The 19394-nt window shown below is 41.2% G+C and overlaps 1 protein-coding gene across 1 annotated transcript in view; it reads right to left on the bottom strand.

Annotated features, from left to right (window-relative positions):
• ADGRL4 (adhesion G protein-coupled receptor L4) overlaps window positions 1-12887 on the bottom strand; it is a 167604-nt gene extending 154717 nt beyond the window's left edge. The window contains exons 1-2 of the mRNA XM_077277710.1: window positions 12434-12887; window positions 8110-8250 (exon numbers count right to left, since the gene is read on the bottom strand). Of these exons, the coding sequence (XP_077133825.1) occupies window positions 8110-8250; window positions 12434-12599 (307 nt within the window). The 5' untranslated portion in view covers window positions 12600-12887. The remainder of the gene's footprint in view (window positions 1-8109; window positions 8251-12433) is intronic.
• Window positions 12888-19394: the final 6507 nt, after the last annotated feature.

The following is a 19394-nucleotide window of genomic DNA, read 5'->3' as shown; positions in this document are numbered from 1 at the left end:
GGAGAAGTGTGTGTTTTATCAAGATCAAAGTCAGCGCAGCCGTCTACCAGGACATTTTAGAGCACTTCATGCTTCCCTCTGCCGACAAGCTTTTTGGAGATGGAAATGTCATTCTCCAGCAGGACTTGGCCCCTGTCCACACTGCCAAAAGTACCAATACCTGGTGTAAAAACAACAGTATCACGGGGCTTGATTGGCAGCAAACTCGCCTGACCTTAACCCCATAGAGAATCTATGGAGTATTGTCAAGAGGAAGATGAGACACCAGACCCAACAATGCAGACGAGCTGAAGGCTGCTATCAAAGCAACCTGGGCTTCCATAACCCCTCAGCAGTGCCACAGGCTGATCGCCTCCATGCCACGCCGCATTGATGCAGTAATTGATGCAAAAAGAGCCCTGACCAAGTATTGAGGGCATTTACTGAACATACATTTCAGTAGGGAACATTTCTGATTTTATAATCATTTTTCAAGCTTGTGTTATAAAGTATTCTAATTTACTGAGATAATGACTTCTGGGTTTTCATCAGCTGTAAGCCATAATCATCAACATTAACAGAAATAAACACGTGAAATTGATCAATCTGTGTGTAACGACTCTATAGAATATATGAGGTTCACTTTTTGTATTGAAGAACTAAAATAAGTCAACTTTTTGATGATATTCTAATTTTGGGAGATGCACCTGTATCTATAATCTATCTATTATCTATGTATTATCTAACTATCTATCTATTTATCTATTATCTATCTATTATCTATCTATTATCTATCTATCTATCTATCTATCTATCTATCTATCTATCTATCTATCTATGTATTATCTAACTATCTATCTATTTATCTATCTATTATCTATCTATCTATCTATCTATCTATCTATCTATCTATCTATCTATTATCTATCTATTTATCTATTATCTATCTATCTATCTATCTATCTATCTATCTATTATCTATGTATTATCTGACTATCTATCTATTTATCTATTATCTATCTATTATCTATCTATCTATCTATCTATCTATCTATCTATCTATCTATTATCTATGTATTATCTAACTATCTATCTATTTATCTATTATCTATCTATCTATTATCTATCTATTATCTATGTATTATCTGACTATCTATCTATTTATCTATTATCTACAGTATCTATTATCTACCTATTATCTATCTATCTATCTATCTATCTATCTATCTATCTATCTATTATCTATCTAACTATTATCTATCTATTATCTATATATTTATCTATTATCTATCTATCTATTATCTATCTATCTATCTATCTATCTATCTATCTATCTATCTATCTATCTATTATCTATCTATCTATCTATCAATTATCTATCTATTATCTATCTATCTATCTATCTATTATCTATTTATCTATCTATCTATCTATCTATCTATCTATCTATTATCTATGTATTATCTGACTATCTATCTATTTATCTATTATCTACAGTATCTATTATCTACCTATTATCTATCTATCTATCTATCTATCTATCTATCTATCTATTATCTATCTATCTGTTATCTATCTATTATCTATCTATTTATCTATTATCTATCTATCTATTATCTATCTATTTATCTATCTATTATCTATCTATCTATTTATCTATCTATCTATTATCTATCTATCTATTATCTATCTATCTATCTATCTATCTATCTATCTATCTATCTATTATCTATCTATCTATTATCTATCTATCTATCTATCTATCTATCTATCTATCTATCTATCTATCATCTATCTATCTATCTATCTATCTATCTATTATCTATTATCTATCAATTATCTATCTATTATCTATCTATTATCTATCTATCTATTATCTATCTATCTATCTATCTATCTATCTATCTATCTATCATCTATCTATCTATCTATCTATTATCTATTATCTATCTATCTATTATCTATCTATTATCTATCTATCTATCTATCATCTATCTATCTATCTATTATCTATTATCTATCAATTATCTATCTATTATCTATCTATTATCTATCTATCTATTATCTATCTATTATCTATCTATCTATCTATCTATCATCTATCTATCTATCTATCTATTATCTATTATCTATCTATCTATTATCTATCTATTATCTATCTATCTATCTATCATCTATCTATCTATCTATTATCTATTATCTATCTATCAATTATCTATCTATTATCTATCTATTATCTATCTATTTATCCATCATCTACCTCCCTCGCCATTTTCCTACATTTGCAGGATATTATTCATTTCGGTTGCACTCACTAGCACGCTTCCCTCCAGGACTCGGGTCTCGGTGACACGTCTCGGTTCAGGAGTAATTTCTGGCACCGAATGTCGGAGTGTGAAATTATATGAGCTCATCAATCTACAATATGAGCCGGTGACACCAGGTCCCCAATGAAATTTCTACCCCACGAGGGGAACATCACGTTATATGAGGCTGCGGCGTAACCCCATCAGAGGCTGATCCCAGCGCTTAGCTTTATTGTGGAAGCCAGAGGTTGATATATATTTTCATATATTTACGCTGAGCCCCCCTGTGATCTCCTCCAGGACCTGGCTGCGGCTTTGGCGCAGTCACTTGTATCTGTATGTGACACCCGGGACTTGTGCGTGGACTTATTATATGATCATTCGCTCTTTATGTCACATTGTTATCGGCTCTGGGCATTTGTGGGGTCATCTATTGTTAGAAGTAACCGCGGATGCAGCGTTTAATAATGCACAAGATTTACCCTTCCTGTAAAATGGACCCAGTTCGAGACTCATATTTTGCCCTTTTCACGGTGAATAACGGTTTAATTTTTAGTTCTGAATTTTGTGTATTTATTTAGTGGATGTCATGGGGGCTTCTAAAGGTGGGAGCAGAGGAAACATAGTTTTACTTTATGGCAGCTACATATAAATACAGGTAAAAGGAAATATTCTTCTACTGGTAACTTTGTAACATTTTGGTGTATTATGAATATTTATTATGGCTGGGAAGAGACAGATACTGGCGATACGCGGCACTGAGCCACCTCGTGAGACATTGAGGGCCACGATTTGTGTGATTTGATGGTTCTCGTGGGAGTCAGAGTTCACATGGCCAATGGTGGACCCTTCATTTTTAGGGGCTCCAGATCAATTTCATGGTCTACTTCTTAAAATTAAAAGGGGTTATCTAGGTATTTAATGGTGATGGTCTATGCATTTTAGAATCGGAGGAGCCCATGTCTTAGCACCCCCAATGCTCGACGGTGCCAAGAAGATGCTCAGAGGAGCGATGCCCCCTCTTCCTTGCACTGATTAGTCCGGCACGTTTCCCAGCACGTCTACTGGTCCCATTCACTTAGCAAAGAGATGAGCAAATTGGTTCACGATAAATAGAATTCACTTCTAATTTTACCAAAAATGTCAGATTTTCCTCAGTCAGAATTTTTGTGTTATTTCGCTTTGTGCAAATGCCGCAAAATGACAGACGATAAACTGCCAATGTACTGAGGTCTGAGAAAGAGGTAAAAGCGTAATAATCCTTACCTCTGACCACAGTCCTCTGTGCGCTCTGATCCCACCGATAGTGAGGAGTGAACAGAAAAAGCACAAAATAGAAAAGATTTTTACTAACGAATCAACAATTTATCGAATATTCGATAAAGACAAGTTTATAAAAAGGAACAAATTAGTGACCTCAGATGTGAGAGACGCTGTTGGCTACGGTCGGACACCTTTAATCACACCCTGTTGATATATCACAGTAAATACATGATAATATTATAAACAATAGAAGAGAGGAACAACATGTGGGTAATTAATTGTGCTAGAAGCGAAACAATGTTGTTAAATAAACTGCTTGTGCTTGAGGTAAGAAGAAGCTGTATGCCCAAGTTTCATAAAGAGTATAGAAAACATATGGTTTTACACCTATAGTGCCCTGAATATTAGCGCTATGATTTAGCAAATCCCTCTTATTTAGATGAGTAAAAACAAAACTAGCAAAATATAAAACAATGAATGCGGGAAATGAACCTCTCAGCAGTACTTACAAGGTGTGTGGAGTTAGTGCTGTGTTATGATCCGGTGGTAGGATCTCAAAACTGACCTGACACATATAACCAGAATGATAGGACAAGTTCTGGGGATGTGGAAGCTATACTGACCGCAATCCTGATCCTATCCAACACACTAAAGGCAGCCGTGGAGCGTTACCTAAAAACCTAGACGCCTCTTCACAGCCTGAGAAACTGACTGCCCCTAGAGAGAAAGCAAAGACCTCACTTGCCTCAGAGAAATAACCCCAAAGTTATAGACAGCCCCCCACAAATAATAACGGTGAGTTAAGGGGAAAATACAAACGTAGAAATGAAACAGGTTTAGCAAATGAGGCCCGCTAACACTAGATAGACAGAAAATAGATAGGAATCTGTGCGGTCAGTACAAAAACTATCAAAAATAAACCACGCAGAGAATACAAGAACCCCCACACCAACTCACGATGTGAGGGGCGCCCTCTGCACCCCAGAACTAACCAGCAAGCAAAAAATCACATAAAAGCGAGCTGGACTGAACTCATCATATACTGAGAAACGTTTTCAAGGAAATAATGAGCAAAATGAACAAGCAAACTTAGCTTCTCCAGCAGGAGACTGGTCGCAAGGAATATTCAGGAGAGCTCAGAATCAGGACTGAATACACCGACAGCAGGCAACAAATGAAGGTCCAGGTGAGTTAAATAGGCCTCAGCATAGCAGGAAATGAAGCAGCTGAGCCCAGCAATATCGCTAAAGGCCACCAGAGGGAGCCCAAGGACAAACTCACACAGTACCACTCATAACCACAGGAGGGAGCCCGAGAACGGAATTCACAACAGTGCTGTGTCCCTCCACCCCGACGCGCGTTTCGTCCACACTTCTTCAAGGGGCGTGCCTTAAATAAGAAGGATTTGCTTACCCATAGTGCTAATATTCAGGGCACTTTAGGTGTAAAACCATATGCTTTCTATACTCTGTATGACACTTGGGCATACAGCTTCTCCTTACTTCAAGCACAAGCACTTTATTTAACAACATTCTTTTGCTTCTAGCACAATTAATTACCCACATGTTGTTCCCCTCTTCTGTTGTTTATAATATTCTAATGTATTTACTGTGATATGGTATACCAACGATGACAATGAGGTATTAGGATGATGGGAAATCGCTCTCCGTGTTATCATTTAGATGCCAGGGCTCCGATTGATCATAGTATCTACGGGGTATAAACAACCAGGATCAGAGTTATCTCCGATCCTGGCCATTGGAGCAGAAGTCTGGATAACGTGCATTATTGTATCCAGACGATCTCAATATTGGACGGGGCTTCCAGAGCTTTACTTTAAGAATACCTACAATTAAAGGGACAAGTCCAAGCCCAGGTACAAAGTCAGTTTGTCACTTTTGTACTCTGGATGAAACTTCCCTTTAATAACCAGCACTGAATTGTTGTCTCCCTGGATCCAGAAGGCAATTCATATTGAGGCGTTGCATCTTCCCACCACAGTGCAGAGTACGAGGTCTCACCCTGGCACGAAGGATCACACTGACAATTCTGCCTTTCTCCTTTGCAAAAACAAAATGATTTGTTTTCCTCTAGTTTCCTCCTTTCTCTGTTGTTACTTTGGGTTTGGCAGATCCTATTGTGTAATCGTCGCTTTTGATCACTGCTGTTTTCGCCACCAATTGTGTCACTACTGTCGCTCTCCGCTCTAACCTGACATGTCTACTATTGCTCGCGTCAGCCCGCATTGCCATCTCCCTGATTCTTCTGCTTTCAAGAAGCAGACAGGGATTCTTTCATTTTTTTTTCGTGGCTATAATTATCTGAATTTTTATTTATTTTTTTTTTTTTCCGGAAGAAAAAAGAGCTACTACAAGGTTTGACAGTGGAGTGAGAAACCACTGGAGACGGCAGAAACAAAAGCCTGTGGAAGAGCTGTTCTATTGAGCCGTATGATCTTAGGCTTATTTACTAAGCAAAGCTAATGTTTTAGTAATGCCGATCTCCTCGCTGCTCACGATGCAAGTCAGCAAGTGAAAAATGAAAACGGGAAAAGGGTTGGGATTTTAACATGGATTGGATTGAAAAAAAGAAAAAAAGTGTAAATAGGAAACAAATGACACTTCCAAAATGAAAAGGAAAACACTTTATTAATTTATGTTTTTTTCATGTTTTTTTAAAATTATATATAGTAAATAAGTAAAAAAAATAAAAAAACATAAATTAATAAAATGTTTCTTTTTTAGCTTGGAAGTGTCATGGCTCATATTTAGTGCAGAAAAGTGAGGGTTGTTTTTTTTTCACAATATCACAATTGAAGGTGCATAACAACATGTTGATCATTTGTTTTTGTTTTCCTGTGTAATTTTTTTTTCTTTTCTCAATCCAATCCATCTTAAAATCCCAACCCCTGTTCCCATTCTTATTTTTATTTAGCAAATTTACCAAAACAGTTGCAAATTTTACTTAATCAAAAGTGAAGGTAAACGGAACCATCGCTAACAGAGGAGAGAAAACATGTAAAAATAAGCTAAAAATAACAAAAAATATATATATTCATTTATATATCATGTTGTATATTATTATTATTTTTTTGTGTTTTTTATTTTTCACGTGTTTACGTGACCGGCCGTAATCTGTATCACAACTATTACAACCGCCGGGTGACCGCCTCATAGACACAGATTCTATACCACACACATCTCCCAGCAGAGTATCACAAAATCATGTTAGTAAAGCTGCTTGTCTCATAGCCAGGAAAAAAGCTAAGTAAGTAAGTACACCCCTCTAGACACACATTGTCTCCTGTCCCCAATGCCGTACGTCCAACAGGTCTTAGGGCCATTGCTTTCATGCCGTTATGTCATATGACAAGTCCAGCCAATGACTTTAGATTATTGAAACATCTCGTATGGACCCAAACTAAACCCAGAACCCAGAGAATCCTCTTAAAGGCATTGTCGTTTACAGGCAACTCTCCAATGTGCCATTTCATAGGGTCCAGAAATTGGAGCTACAACCTACAATTACTAACAAAAGAGGAATCTGTCCGCTCCACATATTACTGCATGGATCATAGATTTAATTGGTTGGCATGTAATAATATATTTTCTTGGCCAGATACGGATTCCCCCAATCAATTTCAGCTAATAACTAAGAGTTAAAGAGAGACTACTGCCAGTATGCCAAAAGTGATGAGTTTTTTCTCTTATTTTATTCCCGTTTTTACCCTGAGAATTACATTTTTTCTTTTTTTTAATCTTTCATAAAGTTCAAAAGATCTGGTCCTTTTTATTTAGTTTTTACTAAGGAGGCGTGGCTCACAGGATCCTCTGGGGCGGGTCTTTAGGCTGCATAGTTAAACTGTGAGCCACGCCCTCTTGTAAAGACCATAAAATTGCATACAGAATAAAAAGGCTCATATCTCTGGGACCATTTGGCAGATTTATTAAAAACAAAACACATAATACCCCTGGAGAGCAGCAAGAATAAATCAGGAGCCAAAACTGGACACGTGGGGTCACGTGACAGATCCGCTATAAAAACCTGATTTGTCACAATCAACTCAGTTTCTTTTTTAAAATATCTCAATGAGAAAAACCTTTAATTATGAAACAGTACATATGAAATTAAGTAAACTAACCTAAAAGTGAGGTTTAATCAATGCTCGTGTAAATTGTAACATGCCTTGTAAAATAACCCATCGTCCCTTTAAGGGTTATCATTCCATAAATTGATAGCCTATAAATCGCCAGCCTGTGGCCTCTTTTTGTGGATGGTCTGATCCCCCCCAGCAATCACATAATAATGGCGACTCCTAGCTGTATGCCATCGCTTACAGGATGGGAATGACCCTTTAAGAACACCGTGACCACCTTTGGTTGACACATCTCGACTCACTCCTAGTGACACACGGTTCTACATGAGTAACCAAACGTAATCATCTGACCCCGATATACTGAAAATAAAAGCAGAAATACACTGGTCTCGCTCCCATGAGTTAATCAGTTTCTATATCACTGATTTCCAGGAGAAATTGGTACAAAAATAAAAGCGCTCTTACCTTCGCAGAAATTAATTCCATCCCCCGTATATCCGCCAGCACAGTAGCAGCCGCGTATCCCCTTCTCTTCCTTACATTGAGCATTTTTATGGCACGTCAGCGGGCATTGCTGACCAAGGTCCAGCAAAATAAACGTACACACTGCAAAAAAAAAGCAAAAAAACATCATGAAATGTGAAAAAATGGATGAAAAGCTTAATACAAATGTTTGTGGTGTTAGAGGGCAGTTCAGCAGGGCGCACGCTGCGTGCGTGTTCACGGAAACTGAGCAAAAAAATGTTTGCAGTGTGTGCAGTATAAAAAATCAGCATCAAAGAAAATAGTCAAATAAAAGAATATTAATTATCCAAACAATCAGAATGAATGAAGTAATAATAATAATAACAATACTATTAATAGTAATACTAACAATAATAATGTGTTATTATCCTAAGTATAATAATTGTGTACAGTGGAAAGCAAAATATTATATAAATGAAATACATAATTAAATATAAAGATAAGTTTTTATCTATACAAAAAATGTTTGCAGTGTGTGGGAAAGTTCACACTAATGACAGAATCACGAGGATAAAAAATCAGCAACATAGTAAATAGTCAAATAAAAGAATATTAATTATCCAAACAATCAGAATGAATGAATGAAGTAATAATAATAATACTAATAATAGTAATACTAACAATAATAGTAACATAGTAACCTAGTTATTAAGGTTGAAGGAAGACTTTAAGTCCATCTAGTTCAACCCATAATAATAATGTGTTGTATCCTAAGTGTAATAATTGTGCACAATGGAAAGCAAAATATTATGTAGATGAAATACATAATTAAATATAAAGATTAGTATTTATCTATACAAAATGTTTTCAGTATGTGCAGTATAAAAAATCAGCATCATAGAAAATAGTCAAATAAAAGAATATTAATTATCCAAACAATCAGAATGAATAAAGAAATAATAACAGCAATAATAACAAAAATAATAATAATAATAACAACAATAATAACAATACTAATAATAGTAATACTAATAATAATAATAATGTGTTGTTATCCTAAGTGTAATAATTGTGCACAATAGAAAGCTAAATATTATGTAAATGAAATACATAATTAAATATAAAGATTAGTATGTATCTATATAAAAAATGTTAAAAACTGTGCTTATAGGGCAACATAAATAATGTGCTAGGAAGGATATAATAATAATAATGAATGAATCACCAACTTATGATTTGGTAGTTGTGATTTATATAGAGATGGTAATAAATTAATCAATAATAATGTGAAGTTATGATTTGCTTAAGTTTAGTAACTGTATACAGTGCAAAGGAAACAAGTACATGTAAAATGTTACTTACATATGTTATGGTGTTATGTATGTGTTTATGGTGTAATATTCGTGCTACATATGCCAAGATAGAGTAAAAGATATTGTCATATGTAAAATATATCTAGCACCACGGTGTTATATAAGTGTGAGATATGCCAAGGTTTTTAAGTTTGAAGAAGTTAAGGTTTTAAAGAGAAGCTGCCAGCATGATTTGTAATGTAAATTACTGAAATGGCTGTAATACTGATTACATTGATACCATTGATGAAGAAGACATCCGCTTTTTGGTTCTTCTTTAATCAGCATTTGATGTTTTCTGCTAATTATATTTTGATGCATGGGGGCCGGACTGTGCACGAAGAAAAACACAAAGTGGCTTCCATCACCAAAGGTATCAGTGTACTCAGTATTACCGCGCCGCTATGGCTACGTACTTTACATTACAGAATTGTGCTGACAGCTTCTCTTTAAGTATTTCTATTAAATATAGATATATGGACCCTGATTCATCAAGCATTTTCTCCAGAATTCAAACTATGAAAAGTCAGAACTTTTTTGTGCAACTTGTTGCTCAAAAATGTTGCGATTTTTGATATTTTCAAGCCAGTTTCTCCCAACTCTACCAAAATGGGTGGGACGTGGGCACAACGGGCGTGTGAAGCCATAGATTGTCTATTTCATGACTTATGCCAGAAATCTTACCCTATATTTAAGAAATTCAAGTGTAAAACTTATAATCGTGACATATAAAGCACCAGACACAATCTTATGATAGAAAATAATAATATAAATGTTAATAATGACAATAATAATTAGTGTTGTGCAAAAAAGATTCACGGCGCATTTTCTGGTGGCAATAGTCCTTGTCCACTGGACCAAGGGCCTGTGAATCTTCAGTAATTTCCAGCATTATCATTCTCATTACCCGACACATCACTGTCTCAGCGTGAGGCAGACATGATGTCACACCAGACCAACTAATCAGTAAAGGAGCCGGAGTTGCAGCAAGTAGGAGGCAGATCACAGGGCTCCCGTCCAGCAACCAGGAACTACCGACAGTGCCGCTGGACCAGGGTCTCGTAAATCACTTTGCTCAACTCGAATGATAATGTAAAATTATGTTAAGTTCAATAATTGTATATAATAATGAGCAAAGAATACATATACAAATATTAATAAATTGTATAAAAAAACCTTCCTCCTCACCCCCGATGGGGGTGGTCTGTGTTGTCCTTTCTCATTCTCAGGTCCTCTACCAGAGGCCTGGGAGTTTGAGGGTTCTGCCCAGGATCTTAGTTGTTCCCCTCATTGCGCTCTTCTGGACAGAGAGCTCAGATGTTGCTCCTGGGATCTGTTGTAGCCATTCTTCCAACTTAGAGGGTCACTGCTCCAAGTGCTGCTTTCACCAGTGGAATCACTGCTGCCTTCACCTTCCACATCTTCTCCAGTTCTCCTTCGAGGCCCTGGTGTTTCTCCAGCTTCTCATATTCCTTCCTTCTGATGTTACTGCCACATCTATTATCATTGCTGTCTTCTGATCCTTGTCTAATATCACAATGTCTGGTTGGTTAGCCAACACCTGCTTATCCATCTGGATCTTGAAGTCCCACAGGATTTTAGCCCTTTCATTTTAATATATGTAAATATATACACAGTTGTGCTCAAAAGTTTACATACCCCGGCAGAATTTTTGATGTCTTGGCCTTTTTTCAGAGAATATGAATAACACCAAAACTTTTTCTCCAGTCATGGTTACAGGTTGGGTGAAGCCATTTATACAGTTCAACTACCTTTTCCCGTAGATCCGTTGACAATTCTTTTGCTTTCCCCTGACTCAAAATCCAGAAAGGTCAGTGGCTGGATGAAAGGTGCAAGAGTCTGTCTGGATCCCAGAAACTCACTCAGCTTTTATGCACACACTGATTACAAGCAAACAAGTCACAGGTGAGGATGTTACCTTTAGTAGCCATTCACACCCATTTGTGTCAACTTCTGTGCGTTATATCAGGCCAAAATCACCAGGGTATGTGAACTTTTGATCAGGGTCATTGGATGTTTTGGGTTGTCATTATGATTTAAAAAGATAAAACACAGAAGTCTGAGAATAAATGGCTTCACCCAACCACTAACCATGAGTGGAGGAAAAGTTTTGGTGTTATCATTCATATTCTCTGAAAAAAGGGACAAGAAAGCAAAAATTCTGCCGGGGTACGTAAACTTTTGAGCACAACTATATAATTACATATATTAATACATATCTATCTGAGAAATTTGTGCAATAATGTGCATATCCAACAACATAAATATCCATTTGTTAAAACATGACAGCGTTAACATTCTACAAAGTAAATATATTTTACAAAATATTAGAAAATGAATGAAATGCATAAACAAAACGAAATACAGCAAATAATATAAAAGCACAAGAAGAGTTGTTTATATTTTGCTTATAAGAACAGACTCCAATATTCTCACTTGTCGCCAATATGGTGTTTACAGGACTTTTACTGACGACTGAAGGAAATGTTGTAGTTGATTCTCTTACACTAACAGGGAATAAAAATGTAAATATAGACAAAGAAAAAAAGAGAGAACGGAATGCATATATTATCTTATGTGGATAAGAAGATTACACAGCGTGAGCAAAAATATAACTAAGGAAATCCAAAGGCAAATCTGGAGGCTGAAAACTTGTATTCAATATAAACTATGCATCCATAGAAGCGGACGGGCACAATGCAGGTCAGGGCCGAGTATTATCAGTGTATTGTTTCCTATTATATTATTTTGTTCAAAAAAATCTTTAAAAAAAAATGTTCAGTTATTTATTTTTTTTGCCTGGAGCTATAGTCACTATACGATGTATGCAGCAATTAACATTTCAACTTTTCAAAAAAATGACATAAAGAGATGATAAGAAGGTCATCAAAGGCCTGAGTGACATGTCGGCAGGTACAAGGTGTCACAACCACCAGCCCCCAATTTCTTACCTATGAGATAGAGTAGTTTCATTTGAGGTGGCCGATGAGGTCTCCAGCCTTGGGACAGTTGATACAAGTGGCCCTGGAGCTCTCGTCCCTGTGACGCAGGCGGTTTCCTCTGCAGATTTTCCTGTTTTCTTTGTTTGCTCAGGAATTCTACTTCCTTCACTTTCATCAGCTCTGAAAGGAGTTCACTTATTATAAGCCTTATACATAACTTGTATTACTTGTACAGAAGTTGCTCCCGTTTGGTTTCTACAACTTTACTTAGTTTCAAAAAGTTTGTACAAGTTTTTTACACTATTTTTTTATATTAATCTGTTGTTGTTTTTTTTTTATAAATAGAGATTTTATGTTTCCAGGGAGGAGACAGAATTTATGATGTCACTCCTTTGTCCTACTGATCTTGAGAAAGATTTACTTAGAAACTGTTGTGTCTATGACAGGATGGGAAACGTTGCTCAGAGAACCATTAACACTTCCTGGAACACGCGGGAGGCAAACAAAATGTACTCATGGATGGCGGGGAATCTCCTGACATTTCACATCATCATATACTGTGTGTCCCATGTTACATACTATGTGTGTCCTATGTTATATACTATGTGTGTCCCATGTTGTATACTATGTGTGTCCCATGTTACATACTATGTGTGTCCCATGTTATATACTATGTGTGTCCCATGTTGTATACTATGTGTGTCCCATGTTATATACTATGTGTGTCCCATGTTATCTACTATGTGTGTCCCATGTTATATACTATGTGTGTCCCATGTTATATACTATGTGTGTCCCATGTTATATACTATGTGTGTCCCATGTTATCTACTATGTGTGTCCCATGTTATATACTATGTGTGTCCCATGTTATCTACTATGTGTGTCCCATGTTATATACTATGTGTGTCCCATGTTATATACTATGTGTGTCCCATGTTATATACTATGTGTGTCCCATGTTATCTACTATGTGTGTCCCATGTTATATACTATGTGTGTCCCATGTTATCTACTATGTGTGTCCCATGTTATATACTATGTGTGTCCCATGTTATATACTATGTGTGTCCCATGTTATATACTATGTGTGTCCCATGTTGTATACTATGTGCGTCCTATGTTACATACTATGTGTGTCCTATGTTATATACTATGTGTGTCCCATGTTATATACTATGTGTGTCCCATGTTATCTACTATGTGTGTCCTATGTTATATACTATGTGTGTCCCATGTTATATACTATGTGAGTCCCATGTTATATACTATGTGTGTCCTATGTTATATACTATGTGTGTCCCATGTTATCTACTATGTGTGTCCCGTGTTATATACTATGTGTGTCCCATGTTATATACTATGTGTGTCCCATGTTATCTACTATGTGTGTCCCATGTTACATACTATGTGTGTCCCATGTTACATACTATGTGTGTCCCATGTTATATACTATGTGTGTCCCATGTTATATACTATGTGTGTCCCATGTTATATACTATGTGTGTCCTATGTTATATACTATGTGCGTCCTATGTTACATACTATGTGTGTCCTATGTTATTTACTATGTGTGTCCCATGTTATATACTGTGTGTCCCATGTTATATACTATGTGTGTCCCGTGTTATATACTATGTGTGTCCCATGTTATATACTATGTGTGTCCTATGTTATTTACTATGTGTGTCCTATGTTATATACTATGTGTGTCCCATGTTATATACTATGTGTGTCCCATGTTATACACTATGTGTGTCCCATGTTATATACTATGTGTGTCCCATGTTATATACTATGTGTTTCCCATGTTATATACTATGTGTGTCCCATGTTACATACTATGTGTGTCCCATGTTATATACTATGTGTGTCCTATGTTATCTACTATGTGTGTCCCATGTTATATACCATGTGTGTCCCATGTTATATACCATGTGTGTCCCATGTTATATACTATGTGTGTCCTATGTTACATACTATGTGTGTCCCGTGTTATATACTATGTGTGTCCCATGTTATATACTATGTGTGTCCCATGTTATATACTATGTGTGTCCCATGGTATATACTATGTGTGTCCCATGTTATATACTATGTGTGTCCCATGTTATATACCATGTGTGTCCCATGTTATATACCATGTGTGTCCCATGTTATATACTATGTGTGTCCCATGTTATATACTATGTGTGTCCCATGTTATATACTATGTGTGTCCTATGTTATATACTATGTGTGTCCCATGTTATATACTATGTGTGTCCCATGGTATATACTATGTGTGTCCCATGTTATATACTATGTGTGTCCCATGGTATATACTATGTGTGTCCCATGTTATAAACCATGTGTGTCCCATGTTATATTCTACTAGCTATTGAACCCGTTCTACGCCCTGGTGGCGAGCATTTATATTGGTATATGGTCTCCATCCTGGTATGTGCTGCTCCCATCTTGCTCTCCCATCCTGTCATGTGCTGCTCCATCCTGCGCCCCCATCCTGTCATGTGCTGCTCCATCCTGCGTCCCCATCCTGTCATGTGCTCCCATCCTGCGCCCCCATCCTGTCATATGCTGCTCCATCCTACACCCCCATCCTGTCATGTGTGTGCCCCCATTCTGTCATGTGCTACTCTCATCCTGTGCCCCCATTCTGTCATGTGCTGCTCCCATCCTGTCATGTGCTCCCATCCTGCACCCCCATCCTGTCATGTGTGCGCCCCCATTCTGTCATGTGCTGCTCCCATCCTGTGCCCCATTCTGTCATGTGCTGCTCCCATCCTGTGCCCCAATTCTATCATGTGCTGCTCCATCCTGCGTCCCCATCCTGTCATGTGCTCCCATCTTGCGCCCCCATCCTGTCATATGCTGCTCCATCCTACACCCTCATCCTGTCATGTGTGTGCCCCCATTCTGTCATGTGCTACTCTCATCCTGTGCCCCCATTCTGTCATGTGCTGCTCCCATCCTGTCATGTGCTCCCATCCTGCACCCCCATCCTGTCATGTGTGCGCCCCCATTCTGTCATGTGCTGCTCCCATCCTGTGCCCCATTCTGTCATGTGCTGCTCCCATCCTGTGCCCCCATTCTATCATGTGCTGCTCCATCCTGCGTCCCCATCCTGTCATGTGCTCCCATCCTGCGCCCCCATCCTGTCATATGCTGCTCCATCCTACACCCTCATCCTGTCATGTGTGTGCCCCCATTCTGTCATGTGCTACTCTCATCCTGTGCCCCCATTCTGTCATGTGCTGCTCCCATCCTGTCATGTGCTCCCATCCTGCACCCCCATCCTGTCATGTGTGCGCCCCCATTCTGTCATGTGCTGCTCCCATCGTGTGCAATCATTCTGTCATGTGCTGCTCCCATCCTGCGCCCCATTCTGTCATGTGCTGCTCCCATCCTGCGCCCCCATTCTGTCATGTGCTGCTCCCATCCTGCGCCCCCATTCTGTTGTAATGTGCTGCACCCATTCTGCCTGTTCCTGTTTCCATTCTGCCATATGTTGCTCCCATCTTTCTCTCTCCGGCTCTACTGCCCGAGTGCGGCTGTGCTGAGTGCGGGCAGCTGTGCTGAGTGCGGGTGGCTGTGCTGAGTGCGGGCGGCTGTGCTGAGAGCGGGCGGCTGTGCTGAGAGCGGCGGCTGTGCTGAGTGCGGGCGGCTGTGCGTGGCTGTGCTGAGTGCGGGCGGCTGTGCTAAGTGCGGGCGGCTGTGCGTGGTGGTGCTGAGTGCGGGCGGCTGTGCTGAGTGCGGGCGGCTGTGCGTGGTGGTGCTGAGTGCAGGCGGCTGTGCTGAGTGCGGGTGGCTGTGCTGAGTGCGGGCGGCTGTGCTGAGAGCGGGCGGCTGTGCTGAGTGCGTGTGGCTGTGCGTGGTGGTGCTGAGTGCGGGCGGCTGTGCTGAGTGCGGGCGGCTGTGCTGAGTGCGGGCGGCTGTGCTGAGTGCGGGCGGCTGTGCTGAGTGCGGGCGGCTGTGCTGAGAGCGGGCGGCTGTGCTGAGTGCGGGTGGCTGTGCGTGGTGGTGCTGAGTGCGGGCGGCTGTGCTGAGTGCGGGCGGCTGTGCTGAGTGCGGGCGGCTGTGCTGAGTGCGGGCGGCTGTGCTGAGTGCGGGTGGCTGTGCTGAGTGCGGGCGGCTGTGCTGAGTGCGGGCGGCTGTGCGTGGTGGTGCTGAGTGCGGGCGGCTGTGCTGAGAGCGGGCGGCTGTGCTGAGTGCGGGTGGCTGTGCGTGGTGGTGCTGAGTGTGGGCGGCTGTGCTGAGTGCGGGCGGCTGTGCTGAGTGCGGGCGGCTGTGCTGAGTGCGGGCGGCTGTGCTGAGTGCGGGTGGCTGTGCTGAGTGCGGGCGGCTGTGCTGAGTGCGGGCGGCTGTGCGTGGTGGTGCTGAGTGCGGGCGGCTGTGCTGAGTGCGGGCGGCTGTGCTGAGTGCGGGCGGCTGTGCGTGGTGGTGCTGAGTGCAGGCGGCTGTGCTGAGTGCGGGCGGCTGTGCTGAGTGCGGGCGGCTGTGCTGAGTGCGGGCGGCTGTGCTGAGAGCGGGCGGCTGTGCTGAGTGTGGGCTTTGCGTGGCGGTGCTGAGTGCGGGTGGCTGTGCGTGGCGGTGCTGAGTGCGGGCGGCTGTGCGTGGCTGTGCTGAGTGCGGGCGGCTGTGCGTGGCTGTGCTGGGTGCCGAGTGCTGGGGGCCTGAGCAGGCGGGGACACCGGCGCGCTGTGGGGGTCAGGTGCCAGAGTCGCCGCTAGCTCAGGCCCCCAGCACTTGCTATATTCACCTGTCCCCCGTTCCACCGATGCGTGCTGCTCCATCCTCCACTGTTGTGAACTCTGTTTTTGGGCTCCCTCTGGTGGTCACGAGCGGTTCTGTGTAGTGTTGTCTTTCTGCATGTTGGCAGCATCAGCTGGTTCGTTATCCTTGGTTGGTTTCCTATTTGGCTCACCTGGATACTCAGTTCCTTGCCTGCTCTCAATGTATTCAGTGCTCTTCAGATTCCTTGTGACTACCTTGCTCCCAGTCTCTCCAAGACAAGCTAAGTTTTTGTTTGATCATTTTTTGATTATCAGCATTTATTATGTTTTTAGTCCAGCTCGCTAAAATGTGATTTCCTCGCTTGCTGGTTGCTCTAGGGGACTGAGTTTCTCCCCCCACACTGTTAGTTGGTGCGGGGGTTCTTGAAATCTCAGTGTGGATATTTTGTAAGGGTTTTTTACTGACCGCACAGACCCCTTTACTATTTTCTGCTATCTAGTATTAGTGGGCCTCATTTGCTAAATCTGTTTTCACCCCTGTGTATGTGCCTTCCTCTTACCTCACCGTTATTATATGTTGGGGGCTTCTATATCTTTGGGGATTATTTCTCTGGAGGCAAGAGAGGTCTTTCTTTCTCTCTAGGGGTAGTTAGTTCCTCAGGCTGGCTCGAGACGTCTAGGATTTTTAGACACGTTCACCGGCTACTTCTAGTGTGTTTGGATAGGTTCAGATTTGCGGTCAGTCCAGTTTGCCACCTCCCTAGAGCTTGTCCTATGTATGTTACTTAGCTGGAGTAATTTGTGATCCTCAACCACTAAGGATCATAACACTCCACATCCTCTGGCTGTGACTGTTCAGTCAGAGGGCGGCGCGCATTAAGCGCGTCATCGCGCCCTCTGAACTGAACGTCACAGGCAGAGGATGTGGAGGATGGAGCAGTGCGCATCGGTGGAACGGGACAGGTAAATATTGCATACTCACCCTCCTGGCTCGCCCCTGCTTCTCCATTGGAGATCGCTGTGTGCGTTCAGTGCTTACGCATACCGCGATCTCCTGGGACCGTCACTCTGTGGGGTCCAGACTGCGCCGGCGCTTGCGCAGTCTATAAAGGCTTCGGACAGAGTGACGCTCCCAGCGTTATATTATAGATGTGTGTCCCATGTTTTATTCTATGTGTGTCCCATGTTATATACTATGTGTGTCCCATGTTACATACTATGTGTGTCCCATGTTATATGCTATATGTGTCCTATGTTATATACCATGTGTGTCCCTGTTATATACTATGTGTGTCCCATGTTACATACGATGTGTTTCCCATGTTATATACCATATGTTTCCCATGTTATATACCATGTGTTTACCATGTTATATACTATGTGTGTCCCATGTTGTATACTATTTGTGTCCCGTGTTATATACTGTGTGTCCCATGTTATATACTACTAGCTATTGAACCCGTTCTACGCCTGGGTGGCGAGCATTTATATTGGTATATGGTCTCCATCCTGGTATGTGCTGCTCCCATCTTGCTCTCCCATCCTGTCATGTGCTGCTCCATCCTGCGCCCCCATCCTGTCATGTGCTGCTCCATCCTGCGCCCCCATCCTGTCATGTGCTCCCATCCTGCGCCCCCATCCTGTCATATGCTGCTCCATCCTACACCCCCATCCTGTCATGTGTGTGCCCCCATTCTGTCATGTGCTGCTCCCATCCTGTGCCCCATTCTGTCATGTGCTGCTCCCATCCTGTGCCCCCATTCTATCATGTGCTGCTCCATCCTGCGTCCCCATCCTGTCATGTGCTCCCATCCTGCGCCCCCATCCTGTCATATGCTGCTCCATCCTACACCCTCATCCTGTCATGTGTGTGCCCCCATTCTGTCATGTGCTACTCTCATCCTGTGCCCCCATTCTGTCATGTGCTGCTCCCATCCTGTCATGTGCTCCCATCCTGCACCCCCATCCTGTCATGTGTGCGCCCCCATTCTGTCATGTGCTGCTCCCATCGTGTGCAATCATTCTGTCATGTGCTGCTCCCATCCTGCGCCCCATTCTGTCATGTGCTGCTCCCATCCTGCGCCCCCATTCTGTCATGTGCTGCTCCCATCCTGCGCCCCCATTCTGTTGTAATGTGCTGCACTCATTCTGCCTGTTCCTGTTTCCATTCTGCCATATGTTGCTCCCATCTTTCTCTCTCCGGCTCTACTGCCCGAGTGCGGCTGTGCTGAGTGCGG

Source organism: Ranitomeya variabilis, chromosome 8 (assembly GCF_051348905.1).
Source record: "Ranitomeya variabilis isolate aRanVar5 chromosome 8, aRanVar5.hap1, whole genome shotgun sequence".
Lineage (NCBI taxonomy): Eukaryota > Metazoa > Chordata > Amphibia > Anura > Dendrobatidae > Ranitomeya > Ranitomeya variabilis.
The sequence above is the reverse complement of the archived record's forward strand: the minus strand, read 5'-3'. Positions and strand labels throughout refer to the sequence as shown.